General features: G+C 41.5%; 1 protein-coding gene across 26 annotated transcripts in view; it reads right to left on the bottom strand.

The window, feature by feature from the left end:
* Window positions 1–23,935, bottom strand: part of TENM4 (teneurin transmembrane protein 4) — a 766,066-nt gene that overhangs the window by 201,200 nt on the left and 540,931 nt on the right. For 23 of the 26 annotated variants that reach the window (XM_039490391.1, XM_039490320.1, XM_039490356.1 and 20 more), the window contains 3 exons: window positions 12,280–12,450; window positions 6,084–6,301; window positions 4,486–4,696 (listed from right to left, as the gene is read on the bottom strand). In XM_039490391.1, coding sequence (XP_039346325.1) covers window positions 4,486–4,696; window positions 6,084–6,301; window positions 12,280–12,450 — 600 coding nt within the window. The remainder of the gene's footprint in view (window positions 1–4,485; window positions 4,697–6,083; window positions 6,302–12,279; window positions 12,451–23,935) is intronic. The other 3 variants (XM_039490433.1, XM_039490400.1, XM_039490413.1) reach the window with 2 other exon arrangements.

A 23,935-nucleotide genomic window follows, 5' to 3' on the forward strand; every position in this document is an offset into this window, starting at 1 on the left:
TCTATTAAAAATTTCAGAACGTGCTGCCAATGTCATTTACAAGAAGGTTAATTCATTATTGAGAGACACTGATTCTCCATTCCTTTATGATGTTTTGTGCTGTAATTTAGGGGAACGAAATGAAAAAAGGTTATTAAAAGCTGAAAACTATGCCACAATAATCTTTTCCCCCTCCTCCCCCTGAATTACCCTTATTTAGCATCAGCATGAGTTTTGATTGGAATTATAATGCCGCATTCTCCCACGGTTTACATGTGATGCCAGGGTGCATATACAGGAAAAGATGTTGACAAAGTCCAATCCTTTTGGCTGTGATGTTTCTATGGTAGGCAAATCTACCTCCTTATAGGAAACGGGCTAAGATGAAAGTGCTATCAAAGCAAATGACAATACTACTGAGTGAGTGGATTTCCTTCTAGCTTTGCAGGATTCCAAAACTCTAACTAGGCACAGCCTCGTGCTTTACTAAATTAAATGTGCCATCGAGCTGGGAATGCAGATTGCTTGCATTTTGCTCCTGTTTTCACATGAATAATGGAGAGTATGATCAGTCCAGACAGGTAGTGTATAATAATTACAGTCAGTGTTGCAATATAGAGAAACTGACCTATGCTGACTGATTTTACTGAAGGTTTGGTCAGTTAGAAAGCAGAAGGTAAACTTAGTGGAATCTGTCCAAAATGTTTGTTCCTGGAACATGTAACACACTCAAACAGGACTCCCACTGACGTTAGGGGAGTTTTTTCCAAGAAAAGGCTGCAGGATTTGGCCTTCTGCGGTTGTTATTAACTGTTACCCATTATTGTGAATTAGTAGGTATATAGCACTTTTCATCTTCAATCAATTCATTCTCACAGCACCTCTGTGGGCCAGACAGATCGTATTATCTCCATTTTACAGAGCAGGAAACTGAAGCAGAGAGAGATTAAACAACATACACAAGCCTGAAGGGAGTCAGTGTCAGCACTTGGATTAAAATAGAGAGTCATGGCTCCCAGTCCTGTGCTCAGACTACTAGATCCTGCCTCTTCCTTGATAATGCTTATAAATTTGAAATGCTTCTTCCCTGTATTTATTATTTCTTTGGATTTCTGCAATTATCAAACAGAGATTTTTCCATGTGCCACTCCCACAAAAATAAAATCAAACGACAGCCATCAGAGTTCAACACCACCCAAACCCAAACCTCCCCTCCCCGCACATAAATGTAACCTGCTCATCACATAGGACTTGATATATTTATATGGCACTGGACTTTTACACCCAGGTTCATAAACCTGGAATGTCAGGTTGCTGCATCCTCTTTACTATGGTATCAACAGAAATTACAACACAAGATGCTACAGTATTTATGGACTTAAAGGGTAGCAACCGTGTCTTGTCAGAGCTCATGAACACACTGAAAAGGGTCTGAGATTCTCCTATACAGTGTCCTATTTAATGATTTCACAGGAAACCTCCAGCAGATATTTTAAAAGTCTGCTGTTGAAAACGACCGTATAAGCAAGGCGCTGACCGCTTCTGGCCACTAAAGTTCTCTTTTTGTAAGGTGTTAGCTTAGCTGTGGTGTCCTGGTCAAATTCTTGTCAGGCAGTCACATCGTGCTTATCTAAAATTTAGACTCTAAACTCATTTGACACAGTAGTTTTCATATCCTGTGTCAAAGCAGGTCATTTGTGTCCTTTCTATGTACTGTGGCTTTGCATTATTATATGGCAACTGGTGGGTGAAATGATTCCTCAGACAGTGCAAAATCCTGGCTGCACCATCTTATTAGGGCTGGTCTACATGTGCATTGGTCTGCACCAGGGGGGTGTAAATTCTAGTGTGCACAAGTGTGTCACACACTAACTGGCCCATATGGACCCTGCTGGCGCATACTGAAAGTGTGCGTTAATTTAGTCCCATTTCAAACAATACTATGTAACCTGCACTACGGAACTTTTAGCGCATGCCAGCAGGGTCCACACAGGTCGGTTACTGCAGAACGCACTAGTGCACCCTAGAATTTACACCCTTCTGGTGCAGACTAGTGCACCCATGTAGACAAGCTAGCCATGATGGATGGGGGAAGGAAGGCAGAGCTGGAAGTGCAAAGCCTTGAGCCTTCCTGCCAGCAATGGGCAGAATAATTCAAGGTGGATGGGGGAATGTAGTGGGTGGCACCTTACAGGTGGTCTAAAACAAGATCACAGCCTGCGCCCAGGGCCGGCTCCAGGCACCAGCTAAGGAAGCAGGTGCTTGGGGTGGCTCGACGGCAGGTCCCTCAGTCCCTCTCTTCCTCTTCGAGCTGCTGCTGAACTGCTGCGGAAGAATGGAGCGGCACAATTGAGCTGCCGCCGAAGTTCCGCTGATCGGCTTTTTTTTTTTTTGGTGCTAGAGCCGGTCCTGCCTGCGCCACATATTATGTGGCTAACCACAGTGCATGCTCAGGTGAGCTTAACCACAGAGCACCAGGCCACCCTGAAGCTGCAGAGCACTTAAAGGAGCCTTACCCAGTCCTTCAGCCCAGTGCTGACAGGTGTATTAGCACAGTATCTTGCCCTTATACTGCGTGAGTGTATTGATGCAGGGAGAAGAGCCTGAATCCAGCTCGTACTTTGCAATCAGTTTGAAAAGTACAGTGATTATGCTTTAGAATTCTCTTCCATTGTGAGAGCTATTACTGGCTGAGTGGCATATGGCATCTGCAGGGGAATCTCTCTCAGACTGGTAGAATCCTTCAGAACAGAAGAAACTTTTTTAAATGGAACCCACTATATGAAAAGCACTTGGGGATCCTTTTGGATGAGAGGAGTCAAATAAAAGTAAAATTTGTTTCAATTACAATAATTTGCTAAAGTAAACTAAGCAAACTAATAAAACCACATTGCAGAGTAAGTCTTCCATTTAGTAAGTTAAAGAGCAATTATTTCTGGTGTTGCTTAATTGTGAACAGCCTTGAATACATTGAATTCTGACACTGAAGGCCTGTTTATGTTCTCAGTTTTCATTGTAACACAATATTACAGTAGCGGGGTACTAAATAAACTTGAGAAGTAAAACTATATATTGGAGCCTTAATGATTTTGCTTTAATAAGACCTAAACTTTTAATTAACCTGCCAAGACAAATTGCAACCCATAGCTCTCAGGTAGCTACTGCAGACAGCTGAGACTCAATGCCAATGCCTCTTTGGGAAGAGGAATTAATGGCAACACTGGAATGAGCCTGCTTTATGCAGGAAAGAAAAAAGGTCCATTAAACAATCATGGTGGGTAAAAGAAAGCTAAGTGCTGGTTTTATGGAGGAGTCTTTGAATTACAACAAAATGGATATGGGGATATAAACCTGCTCAGTAGGTCGGTCAAATATAAAATTAAACATGATGGAGTCAGAAATAGGTTCTGGTAAAGGATTGATTGTAAACAGAGGGATATAGACCTGGGACAGGTCATACAGTGTGATATTTATATGCTGGAAGAAGAATCCCAGGGTGCAGTGAGAAGAAGTGGTGGTTACTCAGTGCCTGGTGCTAACTGATTGCTTTACTGATGGAGAGCCTGAGTGAGATTTGGATACCCAATTCCCATCCATTTGAAAATGTCAGCCTTTCTTTTAGATGAGGCATAAAACAGGTTCATACAATGGACTTTCCCTCCTATAGTGCTTTTTGCAAGAGTTGGGGTATTAATTTTGGTGTCCTACCCCAACTCCAATTTGAGTAATTATGTGACGCCAGCAGTTTCAATCAGATACGGTATTCCTCACTTCCTGTCCCAAACTGCTGCTTGATGCTGCTATATGTTGTTGAACAGCTACCCAATTCCACTCTAGAAAAAAAAATAGGCCCAACAGAACCAGAATCAAAATTTCCAAATAGAAGGATCAGGGAGGAGGGGCCACCTCTGTAATCAATAACTCTGGTCTCATCTGCAGCGGCAGGCAGCTTGTCTAGAACATAATTTTTAAATAGGGCTTTAATACAGTTATGCCCCGTCCATGCCATCATAGATATGTTAATCCTTACAGTATTTACCATTAACGTTGTGTGCAGTTTTGTTACCAAGGGAACAATCATTGCCCAAATATCCTCACTTATGCTGAATAGTACTTTAGTCTGTGAGTAGTCTCATTAAAATCAATGAGATGGGCCAGGACTAAGATGCTACTGAGGCTATGTCTACACTACTGCCGTTAAGTCAACCTATGCTATGCAACTCCAGCTACGTGAACAACATAGCTGGGGTTGACGTGCCTTAGGTCGAGTTACCGCAGGGTCTACACATTAGCTTCTCGTCGGAGGTAGAGAACAGGGGTCGACTTGAGAGCAATCTGCTGTCGATTTGGTGGGTCTTTACTAGACCTGCTAAATCGACCGCAGGTGGATCAATCTCAGAGCGTTGATCCTGGCTGTAGTGTAGACCTGCCTTCAGTGTGAGTAAGGGTATGAGAAACTAGCCCTAAGGTACATAGATTAGGTAAAATAATATGGTAAATCCTTACCGATGGTAGTAGTAAGAAAAGAAACCACCTCTGACTCTTTCCCATCATTGTAGAAGGCCAGATGCCATATTCCTGTATCCAAATACTGGATAAACCCTGTCTCATGGCTGGACATTGGCACAAAGCCTCTAGGCTGCCGCTGAGGTCCTTCCAGACTCCTCACCTCCTGGGTAAGTAGCCGTCTCCCATCAAGGAGCTCAACAAAGTCAAACTGAAACACAAAGGAAAGGTGTTCATCGTATACTTCAGGATTCCAGAAAATGATCACGCTTCCTGGTCCAGATGTGTCTCAGGATGGGCAGAAGAACTTTGCATTAAACATAAGACACCCACACTTACGGAACATCATACTTGATATTTCCTCTGGTAAGTCATGACATGTTCTGATTCAACCTACAAGGAGATGACTGGAATTGCGTCTGTTCCCAGTATTTTGCAAGATCTCCTTATCTATCTGTTGATCTGCTTCTCTCCGGTCTCCTCTCTCCACCCATTCCTCTCCTCTTGTTTCTTTCACATACCCGTGGAAGCTCTTCTAATGCCTCCAACACACTACAGACACTTTTTTTAATTCATAAAACCTTAAAACCAATCAAAAATGTAAAAGAAAAAAATTGAGATTCCCACCTCAATTACAAGACCATCTCTTGCACATCTAAAGCTAAATTCTGATGTTGTTGAATCAGCCATTGTTTTCAACTTGGCCCATACTGTATAAATGCAATTTTTTAAAAATACTTTATATGAGATTAGCTTTAATTTCTTAACATATACAGGCAATGAAGTCTATATGCATCTAATACGGTAACAATAATTTTTAATTGCCTGACTTTTGTGAGTATAGAACTTTAACCATAAAGTTAGTTTTTTGCATTTTTTTTTCCTTGCTTCATTCTTTATATAGACGTTGGGTAAAATCCTGGCCCTACTGAAGTCAATGGAAGATTTTCCATTGACTTCAGTGGGGCCAAGATTTCACTCCTCATTTCTTAGCCATGTTCTTAGCAAAACAAGTTTTCCAAGTTTGTCAAATCCAAACAATGTAAGTTATCTATAACTTGTATTAACAACTAAAATAAAAAGACCCACCTTTTTTTTACGACTCTCAGAAAATAATCTTCAAACTATACCTCCCAAAATCACTTTTAGGATAGGAAATTTCAGCATAAAAAGTAAGTTTCATGGGCAAATCAGAAGCACCTGATAATAGGCGCTAATAATGAAAGTGGGCTTCATGCCTATAAACACACCATGCCTGATTTGGGTGTATACAAGTACTTTGGGACACATGCAATCAGCACTTGTGCAAATAAAATTGTATATTTGGTGTATAACATTATCTGTCTATAGCTCCAACCGGGAAATCATCCTTATTCAGGATCTGAATTGGTGCTTCATGTTGGTGAATGCATATTTTGCAGTTGTCATGTTGGCACCTATTTTTGAATATTTGAATCTCAATATCTTCCATGAACCCACAGAATTCTTGAGATAGGTAACTGAAATAAAAAGTGGGGCCATCTACCTTTTCAAGGCACAAGCTACAAGCAAATCAATTCTAAGGTAAGTGTTGGTTCGTTGAAATGTGCTCCTGTTACCTGGGTATGTGAAGGAGGAAGGCCTTTCCTGCCATAAATCCCAACCAGAGCAGCCTTTCCTAAAGACACATTGAATTTCAGATGCACTGGATGGTCAATGAACACCTGAGATCTCCAAAAGATACCAGGAGGAATCTTCTGAGTGGCTCGTCGTCCAACATCAATTTCTCCAGAGTCTATAAAAGTGTCCTCTGGAAAGAAACTACTGGGCTTTCCTGCTGAGACATAGAAACAAAAAAAAAACCCTTGGATTAGCCTAGCATCCTGTAAGTAATCTGATCAAACTGGTATCTCTGACATTGATCTACCAATGTGCTGACTTCTTCAGAATACATTATGCATCAGTTATGACTATGAAAGAAAAATGGATAGGATTATTTCTGGCTATGCTCCATCTTTCTATTGAAAACATGTATCTTGGAAGAGCAATATGGATTCCCAAATGGCCCTCTGCTTAAATCATAACAACAGAGATTGTTAAATTACATTTTAATGTTAAAAATAAATAATCTTACATCACATCACATCATTAATTTATGTTATTTATGGAGAAAGTAATTATTATATTATCAAAAAATGTAGTGATTGTAAGTTTCCCATGCACCGTGGAGTTGGATGAGTATGTCAAGAACATCCGTTTAAGTGACGGTGAATTATGCAGGGGGAAACTAAAGGTAAAATTCACTGCTAAATGAATGGTTGGCAATTGTGGGAACACTTGGGATGGCATCCCCATTACAAAATGCCTAAATGAAGGAGGGACACACAGCAAAGATGGGGGACATAATATGCTGCACTTCTATAGTGTCTCCCATTTAAGAACTCAAAGGTGTTTTTCTTAGATTTCAAAACAACTCTGTGGAGTGGGTTCTGATTATTATCCCTGTTTTACAGATGGGAAAAACTGAGACACAAAGATTAAGGCATCAGTTTCTGAAACAGTCTACTGAGTTTGGGTGCTCACCTTGAAACACTCTGGGCTGATAGCTAGAGGTGCCAAGCACCTACACTTCCAAATGAAGTCAACAAGGTGCTCGGCACCTCTGGATATCAGGCCCTGGGCATCTCAAGTTGGGCAGCCACACACTTAAGCTCTCAGAATTATGGGCACTTTGGAAAATGGGGACCCAAAAGAAGCACAGTTAATTAGGGTCAGAGAGGAAATAAAGGCCCAGGACTGCTGACTCCCAGGCCTTTGCTTTAATCCCTGGCTCATGCTGCCTCGCCTGAAATTACAGCAAAACAGGAAAAGAGATGAAGATGAAAAATGTCATCGCTTAGGAGTCTGCCTTTATATTATCATTAAACACACTTGTATTTGAAACGTATATGTTAGCATCACCTCCCAGATTTCAGCTTTTATAGGAACAATTAGGGGCCAGGAGAATACCATGTGGACCATCACAGGTTGTCTTTATTACCCTTAGATATTCAAATCAACCTACTATTTCATCTCTTTGCTATTAAAACCCATTACTGTATGTGTCACAGATCAAATAATTCTAACAAAATGAGAAAGAATCTTTCAGGAATATAAAGTCATTTGTAACAAAATCACGTTTGTGGGAACTTTTTTTTCTTTTTTTTTTAATACACTCTGCATTTGGGGAATAAGACACTACAATGTCCTCCTACCCATTACAAATTCGACTCAAATACCCTCACAATGCACATTTAATGCTGAACTAGTGGTTGATAGGGAAATTCTGCAGTCATTAAATAAAATATTTTGCTGTTTTAAATAATAAAAATCCATTTAAATGTTACATCCTAATGTAAACTCTGCAGCAGAAACATCAGGTTCAAACTGTTAAAATGTCATCTTAATTAAAAATAGATAAAACAGTTAAAATTCATGTTAACATTAAAAAATACCCAATGCTGTTTCTATCTTTATTATGGAGACGAGTTTGCATTTAATTTTTTTGATCCAGGAAAGCTATTACGCACATGCTTAACTTTCAGTCCCAATGAAACTACTCGTGCTTAAAATTAAGCATGCACTTAAGGCTTTATTGGATTGGATTGGAATCTTATGGAACACATATGCCTCATTATCATTATTTTTTTCAGAAACACTGTGTTACATAAAGTTCATTAATGAAAGTCTGATTTTGAAAACACCAACAAAGGAATAAAACCACATTCACAGAAACATGGATCTGCTATTATCATCAAAGCCTAATTTAGTCTTGTCCTTTGCATTCGAAGGAATAAGGAAAAGTCTAGACTCCTTATTTATCCGTGTTTAAAAATCAAGATTAATATTAACAAAAATAAACAGAGGCATCTTGGGGGAATAGGAAATTATAATTAAACCATTTGTAACACTGCCAATATCATAGAATAATATAACTGAGATCAAATTAGTTTAATTCCATGAGTTTTATTTTGTAAATTGCATTATTAGAATTTGCGTGAATCCTAAAAGTCATTTTTCAGGATAATGTCAGTCTTAAGACAGACAGCTTGTGAGTGTAAGGCTCTCTTTCAAAACTTCCTATTCTATTGCCATGGGATGCAAAGAGAGCTGCAAGAAGCTATAAAAAGATGCAAAGACTTCATTTGTTCTGGTCCACATTAAAGATACATTTCTGGGATTAGTACTGATGTGTTTGATACACACATGGAAATTAAAATGGAAAGTCAAAGCACATGGTGTGCTTTCTGACTGGTCATTAATGAAGATGGATTCCTTGTAGTACAGTGAGCGGTACTTGCTCAAATGAAAAAAAAAAATGGTTCTGTGTTTGAGGCAAAAATGGCCATTCCTCAGAAATAATTGTGAAGATTTAAGGTACATGTCTTTTCTTGACTGTCAGTTATATATACACACTTATATATACGAAAAGGTACTTTTTTTCTGGAGCTCATCAAAGCAGCTGCTTCATGTCCCCATTGGGTGAGATTTACCCCAGTGCAAAAGTTCAGAGCAAGGTTTTCTGCACAGGAGTAAATGTCACCCCTTGATATCAACAGGAGTTGTCAATGGCTCCAGGCACAGCTAAGAAAGCAGGCGCCTGGGGCAGCCAATGGAAAGAGGTGGCACATCCGGGTCTTTGGCAGCAATTCGGCAGCGGGCCCCTCAGTCCCTCTCAGAGCAAAGGACCCGCTGCCGAATTGTCGCCGAAGAATGAAGCGGTGCGTTGGAGCTGCCACCTAAGTGCCGCCGATTGCGGCTTTATCTTTTTTTTTTTTTTGCTTTGTCACTTGGGGCGGCGAAAAAGCTGGAGCCGGCCCTGAATGGCTCCAAACAGAAAAGGATCAGGCCCTGAGAACTGGATATCCAGAAAGAAATTCAAATAAGAATACAATTTCAGTACAATTTCTAATCAGAAACTTTGTCTAACTAACTTGAAGCAAAATTAATTTCAGATCTGAATTCCTAATTGTGCTCCCAATTACTTTGCTCTTTCAACACATTACCTTGCACATGCAACACTTTAGTTTCCTTAGCAACTATTCCTAATTAATTCGGTTATCAAAATGAACTGTTTCATTTCTGGGCCCAACTGAGTTTAATTTTAGTTCTGATATAGGCTTTGATTCAATAAAACACCCTGATCTATCAAAGCCTTTTGTACATGCTTATACGTCACTGACTTCAATGGCACTTAAGCAGAAGCTTAAATTTGCTGAATAGGGATGCACTTAAGCACATGCTAAAGTGCTTTGCTGGACTGGAGGCAGACTAGAGCTGGTAACTGCCTACAGCTAGCAATACCAAATTCATTTCAGCACTAAGGAAATGTGAGCCCCAACTGGCCAATTCCACCATAGAAAAGGTGGTCTCTTTGAGGATACTTTTAAGTCAATTTTCATATTTCCAATGATATATATTCTTACTTAGAAAAGATTTTGTGTAAGCACAGACTGGCTACCATGTTACCACCCTGCAGAGGCAGTTGCATTTCAATGGTGGACACTCACTCCTCTAGAGACACATACCAAGATCTTTATTTCATTTTTAATCAGGAGCAGATCACGCCCACATGGCCACAGGTTCCCCAAGACCAGGGGCGGTTCTAGGCATTTTGCCGCCCCAAGCACGGCAGGCAGGCTGCCTTCGGCAGCTTACCTGCGGAGGGTCCGCTGGTCCCGCGGCTTCAGCGGACCCTCTGCAGGCACGCCTGTGGGAGGTCCGCCGAAGCCATGGGACCAGCGGACCCTCTGCAGGCACGCCTGTGGGAGGTCCGCCGAAGCCGTGGGACCAGCGGACCCTCTGCAGGCACGCCTGTGGGAGGTCCGCCGAAGCCGTGGGATCAGCGGACCCTCTGCAGGCACGCCTGTGGGAGGTCCGCCGAAGCTGTGGGACCAGCGGACCCTCTGCAGGCACGCCTGTGGGAGGTCCGCCGAAGCCGCGGGACCAGCGGCCCATCCGCAGGCAAGCCGCCGAAGGCAGCCTGCCTGCCGCCCTCGCGGCGACCGGCAGAGCGCCCCCAGCGACTTGCTGCCCCAGGCATGCGCTTGGCGCGCTGGTGCCTGGAGCCGCCCCTGCCCAAGACATGCAAGAAGATCATGCTGAGGCTCTGCACAGCTCTCTACCTAAAGTAGTCCCCAGAGACCCCACTCTAAGCAAAGCTCCCCAGTGGAAAGAGGGTTTGTCAGAAAAGCTGACAGACTGTGTGAGCGTATACATATGCATGTATGTATATACAGACAGAGAGAGAAAGAGAGATCCACGCTCCTATTCAGACAAAACTCCTTTTGATTTCAGAGGGGTTTAGCCTGAGAAGGACTGAGAGAAAATTGAGGAAAGACCTTTGATTTGGCCCTTTGATTATTAGATATATCATTTTTATTTTCATTTTGATCTTTGAATAGGGAAGGCAGAGATCAAATGCAATATATAGGGATTTAAACATAGCAATTTAAACAGAAGACGAAAGAAAAATAAGCTTTATCGTGAGGCCTTTTTGAATGCAGAAACATTCTGTAGTTTACTACATTGTTTAGCAAGCTTTGTCCAGGGTCCTACAGTTCTGGATTAATTGATTTACACTGTAATAATTTCACTTGACACTGACCAGTCATTAGTAACTATGTTGCTTTTAAGGAATATGTAGCTATGGCCTTCCTTTACATTAATAAAGACAGATAATCCCATTAAGTAAAAATGCTGTAATTAACCGACACCAAATAAGCTTACTTATATAAGGCCTGATCCCAAGCCCACTGAAACCAGTGGAAAGATTTCCATCGATTTCAGTGGGCTTTGGATCAGGCCCACATTGCTCGCCTCTTATCCAACACCCCTTCTCCCCCCAACTACAACTTCACTAAAACCAGCCAATAACTATAATTCTACTGGAATGAGAGATTTTTGATCTCACAGTCACTTAAATACGAAGAAAAGATGGTGAAGCATAAAGAGCTTTATTAAACTGAAAGCTGAATTCCTCATTTCTTCATCTCCCCTATGTGAATCTTAGAGTGATGACAACCCTGTGCTTTGCAGCCCCGTAGGTATTTCTGGCACTGATGTTCTCCACTGAAAACACAATTAAAGTTGCAAAACCCTTGCTTGCTTGTGGAATAGTGTATTGTTTTTGAAATTAGACCCTGATTCTGCATGGTTCTGAGTAGGCTCAGCGCCTCTAACTTCGGTGGGAATTGAAGGCGGTCAGCACCATGCAGACTTTGCAGGATTAGGCCCTTCATCTGGCTGTCCTTGAGGGTACATGGCCATCTTCACAATGCCAAAGCTTGCAATGCCAACAACTTTTAACAAATATTTTGGTTCTCACAACAATGCCATCTAGTAACCAAAAGAAATACTAGGATAAGCACTGTTGTATTGCTGTAGAGAAAACACAGTGACAATCCTCAAGCCATCACTTTAGTTCTTAAGACATGAGCATGGTTTCTCAGGAATATAGCCCATAGATGACATGAAGCAGGGCTTTTGTGGTGGAATACTGTACCTATATGAGATGTGGTGCCAATATCCCCTCCTTCTGAATGGCCTCTTAGGTTTGCTTGAGGACATACACCTTATCACCATGTTAATGGACATTAAAAGGATGTGACATTTGGAAACATGACTGATGACTAACTCTAGACATGAAAGACTGGAAAAGCACCAGACTTTGTGCTGCAGGAAAGGCGGTATGGGGGTGATGGAGTATGAGACTGGATGGCTGGAGTTTAGAGGCAGACACAGAGGACTCACAACATGGAAACACACCAACCATACCTTCACTGGATCCTTTGCCTTTCCTGTCAGGTAACTCTAACCCTGTGCCCCCCGAGGGATATAAGGAGACGTCCGTTGGCACTGGCCAACTGCTGGCTGTGTCTTCCGTGATCTCATACATCTGCCCTTCCATCGGCTGCAGGTGCCAGTTTAGGCCAAACAGGTGCATGGCTGTAGTGAGCAATGAGAAAAGTCATCTTTTTCTGCTGGGAAGAGCTTCATAACTGTAGGGGCACTTTGTAGACTATCACCCTACTGCTTTATACTATGTTATTTGACAGCCCACACTGGTTCTGCAATAACATCAAGAACATGACCATTTCTTTGGCCTGGTTCCCCTCTCACAGTAGTTTCACACTAGCCTAGCACTGTTTACTTCAATGGAATTGCTCCTGATTTATGCCAAGAGAATTGGACCCCAGGTCCCAGAATACACCTGAAGTTGGGAGGAAAATTCAGTGAGCAGTTTTAGGGATAACACTTAAGAAGAAGTCAATGTTATATGCACCAATATATCCAGAGAAACTGAGCCTTTGCGGTGCATTGTTGTATTCACAAGCTATTGTCCAGGCCCTTAATCATTTTTTTATCCAGTCCTTATACAGGGAGAGACAGTGGGAATTTTGCCTGAGTAAGGACTGAGTAAGTGGCTTAGAGGTCTGCCACATATAATTCATTCTGTTATTGTTATGGTCTTAGCTGTATGTGGATTGAGTGCAAATTCATGTGACCGAGCTCTCGCTGGTACAATTCCAGCTTTCTGCTAATCATCCTGGGGGGTTAAAAGTGAGTAACACCAATTGGATTTGCATGAGTCCAGGACACAGCTTGTTGTAGGTTTCTGGGATTGCACAAGGCCATCCAGTGTATGAATCTGTTCCATGAAATCACAGAAAGGCGAGTAAAGTTAAGGAATATGATAGAACACTTAAAAAGCAAACACGGGTATGGAGAGAAGCATGCTTATGCAATTAAGACGTGCCCCCTGAAAACATGAAGGAAAACAATGTGGCTTCCTGTATCATTCCTTTCCTCCCCAACATAAACATTTCATATTTAATCACCATCCAGTTTACCTTCAGGCACTCAATGGCGAAATGATCCGATATTCAATGCACTTGTAATGACATTTTTCTATTAAGGGAGCGACTCCTATTTCACAAAATAGTTTCTCCAAGAAACTGTACAGTGATATTAACATCAGAGCTATTTAACATAAACAAAGAGGATGAGAACAGCACATTTTCACGGCCTATAGATGTCATTTTATTTATAAAAATACGTCAAAGTTTGTCAAACATCCCAATGATGAGTGCTGGGTTTAGTAAAGTCTTTACATCGGAAAGGATCCATTTCAAGTGGCTTGAAAAGGTATCTGAATGGTTCTTTTAAAATAGGTAGTTTGGACATATATAGCAAAATTAGCACTTGTTTCTATTTCATAATCAATTAGGACATCTACTAGCACGAACAGGAGTGTCGTACACTAACAGGAAATGGAAGATAACTAAGCTGATTGAAATTAGGATTCCCACTTTACCATGTAAACAGGGGCTGGATTTGTTATCAAAACTCTAATTAATCTATTAAGAAAGAAAAACTCACATAAACTCCCTATCAGATAGGAGAGACTCTCAGGGATATGTTCAAAACCAGGACATTTTTAAGCAGGCACATATGCAACTTTACTAACAACAGGAAAGCTGCAGATATAGCTGTCGATTCAAACAGGGAACTTAGCACAGACTGGCATGTGGTTTTGATTTGAAGGGGGCACCTGGGTTTCTCCAGAAATGCTACATGAGGGTACGATAAAAAAAATCAAGCAGCCCAAGTATGGACGACAAGAACTTTCAGAGAGCCTTAGATATCAATCTTCTTATCCATTATGTATTTATGTACTTCCATGGCCCTCATCATCATAGTATCTGAGCACCTCATAATCATTAGTGGATTTTATCCTCACAACATTGCATGAGGTAGGAAAGTATTATCCTCATTTCATAGATGAGGAATTGAGGCACAGTGTAGATGAAGTGATTTGCCCAAGTTCACATAGGTCATCTGCGGCTGAGTGGGGAACTGAACATAGATCTAAGTACAAGTCTAGTGCTCGCTGGAGTAGGCCATCCTTCCTGCCTTATACCATGCGTATTGCCACAGTATTTGAATGCCTACTAGTTAAGTTACACGTAAGGGTCATTATTTCCTTCTCTCTCGCTGTCCCCCAGTACGCATTTATTTATTGTGGATAATAATTGTGAGAAAGCTAAAATGAAGACGCGAGCATTGTTTTGGGCACATTGAAAAGATTATGGAAGCAGAATACCTTGTTCTACAAACATGAGCGACTGACTGGAAGCCAGGAACTGCTGAGGCTTCCTTGCACATTGATTTTTTGTGTGTCCCTGGGCAAGTCAGCAGGTTATTTAATGCCTTATAGACGCACAAACTTTAAGGAGAGAAGGGACCATCATGATCATCTAGTCTGACCTCCTGCACATTGCAGGTCACAGAACTTTACCCACCTACTCCTGTAACAGACCTGCTAACCTCTGGCTGAGTTACTGAGGTCCTCAAATCATGGTTTAAAGACTTCAAGTTACAGAGAGTCATGTGTATAACCCTCCGTGGAATACAATAGGGAGCCTCACTCGAAGAAGAATCCACCATTTACACTAGTTTAAACTTGCAAGTGACCCATGCCCCATGCTGCAGAGGAAGATGAAACCCCCCCAGGGAATGGATCACTTGATGATTACCTGTTCTGTTCATTCCCTTTGGGGCACCTGGCATTGGCTACTGTCGGAAGACAGGATACTGGGCTAGATGGACCTTTGGTCTGATCCAGTACGGCCGTTCTTATTTCTTACGTCTCTGCCAATCTGATCAGGGGGAAAATTCCTTCCCGACCCAAAATACTGTGTGATCTGTTAGACCCTGAGCAAGTGGGCAAGACCCACGAGCCCGACACCTGGGAAAGAATTCTCTAGTTTCCCCATCTATGAAAGGGGGCTATTAACGTTTATCTGCCTCATATAGATGTTACAAAGCCTAGTTCATGCATGTTCGTAAAGTAGGTCCTTGGCTGGAAAGTCTGTTAGAAATGAGGAGTTGTTATAGAGGCTTTCATTAAAAAGTCAGCTTTTGCCATTAGTTAACACAGATTTCCCCTCAAATAATATACGAAATATCTGTGGTAGCTGTTGGCTCACGCTGCACCTCACAGATGACATGTGAGGATAATATACAGGTGTTTTAAGTGCTAATGAAATTAAAAAGTGTTAACAAGTAATTATTATTATAATAGCCTTTTGAGTACTTGGGTGGAGTAAGAGTGCCTGAGTAAGCACAACAGATTGGCAGTGGGCCATTCAGCTTGTCCTGGGGCTTTCTAATACAATACAGTTGAGTACAGTATAAATATCTGGACAGGACAGATATACAAACCCATGAGATGGGTAGATATAACGCAATTTCTGCATAAAACAGGCACCAACCATAAGACTCTACTTGAAACCAAAACTGAAAATCTGTGTTTGCGTTGGAAACTGGCTCCGATTCGAGTCCTTTCTCATAAAACCATAATATCTCACCACGTGATAATGCGATTATTATTACTATTTTACAAATACCAAAACTTTATGATGTTGGAAGAAGATTCCGCCTCTCATTTGCTCTCCCATAAAGGCCACCTTCTTGCTGAAATGTCAAGTAATAACAGCAATGGATGTTTTAGGTCTGTAAATCTCAGTGGGATATTTATAACTGTTGATGCACACTGTTGTTTAAATGTTTTGAGAGCAGCACAAAGAAAGGAAATTCAATCTTGTTGTTCACTAAATTGATGCAAAGGCCTTCTGAGTAAAAAAAAGGGTAAAGAATGGGGTCTTGGAACCATGGACAACAGACACAATCATACGCTTTGAAATGTTAATGGTTCCTAAAAGCAAAGTGAAGCCATAAAAGATGCTGAGACTCCTGATGTTCTTAGTCTCCAGGTCAATCTGAACCCATGGTTGACATTTTCTCTGGCTTTTTTCTGCTCAGCAAGATGCGAGATATGGCTCTCACAGTGAACGTTCCATCTTGACAATTTCCCTCTCCCCCCAAATGGGATGTTCAATAGATGCTCTAATACTGAAGGCTCCTGGGTATTAAAAGAGCACAGTGCAATTAACAGTCATTAAAATGTACCATTCAGCGCACTAGCATGTAGCTTCGTGGCATGTGCTTTGGGAAGCTTTGGTTACATTTTGCATAGTTTAAAAAACTCTTCTGTTTTTTCTTGGAATTGAAATACTAGTGGGGAGGGGGAATACAGTGTACGTGCTCATTGGACCAAATCAACCCCACTGCCACAGATCAACACACACCAGCGAGGCAGATGGCCCACTATGCTTGAGTTTTAAAATCAAATCCTCTACTTTTAAATTAAATAAAATTTAACTGACCACAGTAGCATTTATGAGTAGGAATATGCTACCGACCACCCGATCAGGATGGTGACAATGTGAAATGCTCAGAGAGATTAGAGAGGCTGTTAAAACAGAAAACCTAATAATAATGGAGATTTCAACTCTCCCCATATTAAATGGGTACATGTCACCTCAGGACAGGATGCAGAGATAAAATTTCTGGACACCACAAATGACTGCTAGTTGTGGAACCCACAAGGAGAGCCAATTCTTGGTTTAGTCCTAAGTGGAGCACGGGATCTGGTCGAAGAGCAGAATATAGCTGAACTGCTTCGTAATAGCAACCATAATATAATTAAATTTAACATCCTTGTAGGTGGGGAAATACCAAAGCAACTCACCACAGTAGCATTTAAAGAAGTAAAGAAAAGAATTATCAGATACATAGATGAACATAATTTGTTTGGGAAAAGTCAACACGGCTTCTGTAAAGAAAAATCACGCCACACCAAACTATTAGAATTTTTTGAAGGAGTCAACAAACATGTGGACAAGGGTGATCCAGTGGTTATAGTGTATTTGGACTTTCAGAAAGCTTTTGACAAAGGCTCTTAAACAAAATATGCAGTGTTGTAGCCATGTCAGTGCTGGTGAAAGTTGCCTGGATGCTGAAATCCACGGATAACAGCACACAAACAGTGGCAGCATCCACAGCAAGCCTCAACGCTGATCAGCCCTATGATTTAGTTGGAGATTGGTCCTGCTTTGAGCAGGGGGTTGGACTAGACGACCTCCTGAGGTCCCTTCCAACCCTGATATTTCATGATTCTATTCTATGTTCTGAAGGGGTAGCTCTAGGTGGCAAGGAGCTTTCAAGCCTTCGCTACTCGGCTGACTATGCCAGGAAGAGTGCCAATTAATGCCAAAATACAGCGGTGATGTGTCTGTGGACTCATAGGCACTAACGTTACATTCATTTAAGAGAGACCAGTAGCATGAACCTTCAGGTGGTGTCCTTTTATTTCTCATAGTTGAAAAATGCTACCTTTAAAATGAAGCACAATGTTGGTGGAACTGAAGACGCCGGCTCATAATTTTATGTTACGCAATAGCATCCCTTTTCTGCATGGCATTATTCCTATTACACTGCTTTTCTCTATGGCTGTGAGCTTCATTCTCTGTTGTTATAAAGGCTAAGAATGCGGTAAAGGGGTTCAAAGTTTGCTTTTAAAAGGCACGGTCTTATGGATATGTTTCCATTACAGCCATTGTCTTATGACACAGCAAAACAAAGCAGTCAAAAAATCATGCTCAGCAGAGTAGAGAAAAGAGAACCTGGAATAACATTTAAGATAAAAAAAGACAAAGAAGGATAGTAATTCACATGGTCAACAAAATGGACATCTCTTGGGACAGGTTGATGGAGTGAGCAAGTTAGCAGAAAGAGGCAGATGATTGTGATAGATTACAGGGAGAAGAAAAGACAAGACATGTTTAGTGAAGCGTAAGAGACCCCAGAAACCACCGAAGTCATGAAAAACACACTGCTGCCCTTTATTAGATTGTTGACTTGCCCAAGCTGGCAAGGTAAGTGTAATAAATAACCAAACCAATCAATTATGATGTTTGAAATTAAGGCCCAATTGAAAGGCTATGGCTGAAGACACCAGCTGCTTTCCATTGTGTTTAAAGGGGGACTTGCAAAGTGCATTTACACGGTAGGCTCACAATCTCGCGCTACTTCCTGCACAGTTCTCTGAAGGTCAGACTCAGGCCATGCCTCCCTGTTTCCTTACTCAGAGAAAACTCTCACCGAAGCCAATTACAACTATTTCACGATTTGGCCCTGAATGATTAAAAAAGCATTTCTCAGAATATACAGAGGATCAATGGGAACAATGAATAAATACTAATGATAATAGCAGGAGAAACAATGGCCTGGATTTTCAAAGGAGGGTAAGAGTGTTAGGCACCCAATTCCCACTGAAATCCAATGGGATTTGGATGCCTAATTCCCATAGCACCCTTGAAAACTCCAGTCAAATGCTCTGCATTTGTATTCTGCCTTACATGTCAAGAGGTAAATACACTTTACCTGAGCCAAATACATAGGAATGATGGAGTAGGTGGCATAGGAATGGTGGAGGAGTGGCACCATATGTGAAAGAAAGCATAGATTCAAAATCTTAAATGAATCCAACTGTACCATCAAATCTCCATGGATAGAAATTCCATGCTTGAATAATAAGGAGTAAAGCAGTAGGAATATGCTACCGACCACCTGATCAGGATGGTGACAATGTGAAATGCTCAGAAAGATTAGAGAGGCTGTTAAAACAGAAAACCTAATAATAATGGAGATTTCAACTCTCCCCATATTAAATGGGTACATGTCACCTCAGGACAGGATGCAGAGATAAAATTTCTGGACACCACAAATGACTGCTAGTTGTGGAACCCACAAGAGGAGAGCCAATTCTTGGTTTAGTCCTAAGTGGAGCACGGGATCTGGTCGAAGAGCAGAATATAGCTGAACTGCTTCGTAATAGCAACCATAATATAATTAAATTTAACATCCTTGTAGGTGGGGAAATACCAAAGCAACTCACCACAGTAGCATTTAAAGAAGTAAAGAAAAGAATTATCAGATACATAGATGAACATAATTTGTTTGGGAAAAGTCAACACGGCTTCTGTAAAGAAAAATCATGCCACACCAAACTATTAGAATTTTTTGAAGGAGTCAACAAACATGTGGACAAGGGTGATCCAGTGGTTATAGTGTATTTGGACTTTCAGAAAGCTTTTGACAAAGGCTCTTAAGCAAAATATGCAGTGTTGTAGCCATGTCAGTCCTCAGGGTGAGTGAGGTAATATCTGAACTGAGGAAGAGCTCTGTGTAGCTCAAAAGCTTTTCTCTCTCTCAAACAGAAGTAGATCGAATAAAAGATATTACCTCACCCACCTTGTCTCTTTTGAGCAAAGTAGGCAGTCAGCGAATAAGAGGGAAGGTCCTCTCAAGGATGAATAACTAACTGTTTAAAAGAGAGGAAACAAAGGGTAGGAATAAATGATCAGCTTTCACACTGGAGAGATATAAGTAGTGGGATCCCCCAGGGATCTGTACTGAGACCAGTGCTGTTCAATACATTCATAAATGATTGGGGAAGTGGGTTAAACAGTGAAGTGGCAAACTTTTCAGATGATACTAAATTACTCAAGATAGTTAAGTCCAAAGCTGACCGCGAACAGTTACAAAGGGATTTCACAAAACTGAGTGACTGGGCAACAAAAATGGCAGATGAAATTCAGTGTTGATAAATGCAAAGCAATGCACATTGGAAAACATAATCTCAACGATGCATACAAAATGAAGAGATCTAAATTAGCTGTTATCACTCAAGAAAGAGATCTTGAAATCATCTTGGACAGTTCTCTGAAAACATCTGCTCAATGTACAGACGCAGTCAAAAAAGCTCATATATGTTAGAAACCATTAGGAAAGGGATAGATAATAAAACAGAAAATATCATAATGCCACTATATAAATCCATGGATATGATAGAAGTCTATAAAAACAAGAATGGTGTGAAGAAAGTAAATAAGGAAATGTTATTTACCCCTTCTCACCATAACACAGGGATCACCCAATTAAACGAATAGGCAAGAGGTTTAAAAGATATAAAAGGAAGTACTACTTCACACAATGCAGTCAACCTGTGGAACTGATTGCCAGGGGATGTTGTGAAGGTCAAAAATATAACTGGGTACAAAAAAGAACTAGATAAGTTCATGGAGAATAGGTCAACCAGTGGCTATTAGCCAAGATGGTCAGGGACGCAACCCCACACTCTGGGTGTTCTGAAACCTCTGACTGCCAGAAGCTAGGAGTGGATGACAGGGGATGAATCACCTGATAATTGCCCTGTTCTGTTTATTTCCTCTGAAGCATCTGGCACTGGCCATTGTCAAAAGACAGGATACTGGGCTAGATGGACCTTTGGTCTGGTTCGGTATGGCCGCTCTTATGTTCTTATGTTAAACAGGGAAATAGAGAGAGCGCACATGCAAGCTTTGGTAAAACCAAGCTTTCCATCTCCTTTTTCTTCTGCGTTGGAACACTAACAGCAAAGGCTTTGGAAGTGCCTCCCCTGGGCCCACTCAGCACAGCAATTCCTTCCTCTTCTATGGAGCACCTCTTGGGCTTAATAACAGCTCAGCCAAAGCACATGAGAAAGGAGCACTTTTCGAAAGCTAGGACTCTCTTCCCCCAGGAGCAGCCCATGGGGAGGGAGTAGAGAAAAACAGGAAGAAAAGAAACAGGGGGTCAGGACAAAAACAATGAGTAAAGATGAATCAGAATGAAGAAACAAAGAGCCAGAGAGAGAGAGAGAGAGAGGATGAGACCATTAAGGGATGGAACATGCTAGAAAAAAGTAAGGGAGGGAATGAGCAAGAGAAGTGAGAGGGCAACAGACAGGAAAAAATGTGGGGCTCAAACATGGAATGGGAAGGCTTTCAGAACAATCCCTGTATCCATCCTTCTTTCTTCCTCTGTCTCCCATTTCTCTCTCTCTTTTTCTCTGGAAGTGAACTGGATGTAGCCTCTTCTAATGTACTCCTCTGACTCTCTGGCCTTTGGGCCAAACATCATGCTGGCCCTTTGTAGTAACGACACCTTTCAAGTGAGAACTGGTATTTTTTTAAAAAGTTCAAATACTTTGGATTCCACCAGTAAATTACTCAGGGCTAATTTTGACTCAAGTAAATCTACTGCTTTCGCTCCTATCTCTGAGATAAACTTGACTGTAATTATCTGAATAACCGTCTCTCTCTACACTGAAATTATATGATTTTTGAAGAAGTGGAAGAATTGACTGCTGCAGAATTAATCATACTTTTCTGACATTCAATGTTGTTATGAAAAGGAGTCTTTCAGAGTGAAATAATCACTCAGTTTGTCAATCTTTCAATAAATCATGGAAAAAGGCCTATAAGATTAAGGGGAATAAAAGCAGCAAAACAGACATTAAAGGAAGCAAGCAAACAAACATCTCTCCTGAGTCTTGTTGACACTTTATTCAGGGGAAATGCTACTTTGCCCGGAGGGGTGTGCTGGCAACATGCCAGAAGTTCAAGAGCCAAGTGACTCTCGTGGCACAGCCTGTGTCAATAGAGAGTAAGGGTGGCAACTGCAAGACTGGGCCCCATATAAAATGCAGCACATCATGGCTCCTCACATTGTTTATCTAAACGCATGGTGAGGTCAATTCCCAGGATGTGATGCCTCCATGTTTTGTTCTATCCTGTACTGAATATAATACAACACAGCACAGGTGTTGACTCCATTGGTGCTCCGGGGATGAAGCACCAACGGAAAAAAATAGTGGGTGCTCAGCATCCACTGGCAGCTCTGATGATCAGCTCCTCCATCTTCCTCCCAGCACCTCCTGCCCGTCGCGATCAGTTGTCCAGCGGTATGCAGGAGTCGCTGGGGGGGGGAGGAGGGGAGGAGTGAGGGAGCGGAATGGGGCAGGGGAAGAGCAGGGCAGGAAGAGGTGGAGTGGGACTTGGGGGAAGGGGAGGCGTGGGGGCAGGGTCTGGGGTGGATTGGGGGCCAACTCATAAAGACAGCACCTATGCAACACAAGTACCTGTCACCACACAGGGCTACACCTCTATATTAATGAGAGAAGGGATAGGACCTAGGTACGAGGCTCCACCTTGGTTGAGGCTGCCCTGCATTCCTATCACGATAGAGCACTGCCTGTTGGCACTTGATCTTTGTATGAACCATTCACCCAAATTAAAGACGTGAGCAGCCATTGGGCCGGGATAACCTTAACTTATGCAGGGCCAGAAGCAAGAGTTGGGGCTCCAAGCTACCATTTCAACAAGAAATCAGAGCGGAATTTTTGGATCTTCTCTGGAAACATCTCCAGATGTTGTTTCCACAAAACACAACCCACCTCCCCAAGAGGTCACTTGTACGGATTGTGCCCAAGGAATGTATCTGCCACACTCATCACACTTTGACGACTTCTGACTTAACTTTTTTATCTAAACAAGATGTGTCTTTCCTGTGTGTTGAAGCTACAGTAGAGACTTTCAAGGTGCAAGTAAATAGCCTGCAAATAGTAACAGTTCCTTCTTAGCAGAATATTTTATATTTTCAATTAGTTGTCAATTGCTCTTAAAAGCTACAACAGAGCTTCCAGATGAAGCACCCTTTGAAAGCTTCAAGGAAGTGACTAGAAAGAAATACTATGAAATGAAGTGGTTAAACTCAATGTTTGTTCAACACAGAGTCAGCACTTCCTATTCAAGGTTTCCCTAATTACCCTGGGGATCAAAGAATTTCAAGTGATTGGCTGTTCATTCGAAGTGCTAATAGATGATCACTGCCGCACCAGCTTTAGTGTGGCACATTCACAGGCTTGTCATTTCCTGCGCAGAGGGGCAAGATACATTTTAAATGCTTAGCATATTTATATTCATTTCCTTAGGAGGCTCTTTTCAAGTGTCAACCTATGAAAAAAAAACGATTTATATGTAAAGGCGCCCTGGCTTATCAAAGAAGCTGTCTGCTTATGTATAATCTATAATTTCCTCCCCACACTTGCGCCAATGAGAAAGCAGAAGAGGAAGTCGAAAGATGAACCTCAGCAACATTTTGCTGCTGTTAGGCAGCTTACTGCACTGGTGCAGCTTATTCCAGTCCCACAGATGCTAGTAAATTTGGTGTTATACATGCTCAGGCCTTCCTCAGTAAAATAATATTTTTCCTTCCAGATTCCCTTTATGACAGAGGCCATATTAATATGTATATTACTGAGATTTCTTCACAATCAAAGTCAATTATAATATGGTCCCACCGTACCTCTAAATGGTGTTTTAATTTGTGTATAGAATATTAGCCATAGAAATTTCCCATTGGAGTATTCACTTCAATTAGAGAAATGAGCACAGACAGGGGGCTTCCAACTCGGCTTTGCAACTACTAAAATTCTGGGTTAGCCTGTTACGCATGATATAATTTTACACATACCATTTAATTAGGCACCTATCATTGCTGAACCCTCACTGAAGGAATGTAATTCACCAAGTTAAATCAGCTACAGTTCAGCAGTTGTTATTTATTATTTGTATTGGGGTAGCAGCTATCAGCCCCAGTCACGGTTGTGATAGATGCGGTACAATCATAGAACAAAAAGCTGGTCCCTCTGTTCCAGCAAAGG

This window comes from Mauremys reevesii, linkage group 1 (genome assembly GCF_016161935.1).
Source record: "Mauremys reevesii isolate NIE-2019 linkage group 1, ASM1616193v1, whole genome shotgun sequence".
In the NCBI taxonomy this organism is placed as follows: Eukaryota; Metazoa; Chordata; order Testudines; family Geoemydidae; genus Mauremys; species Mauremys reevesii.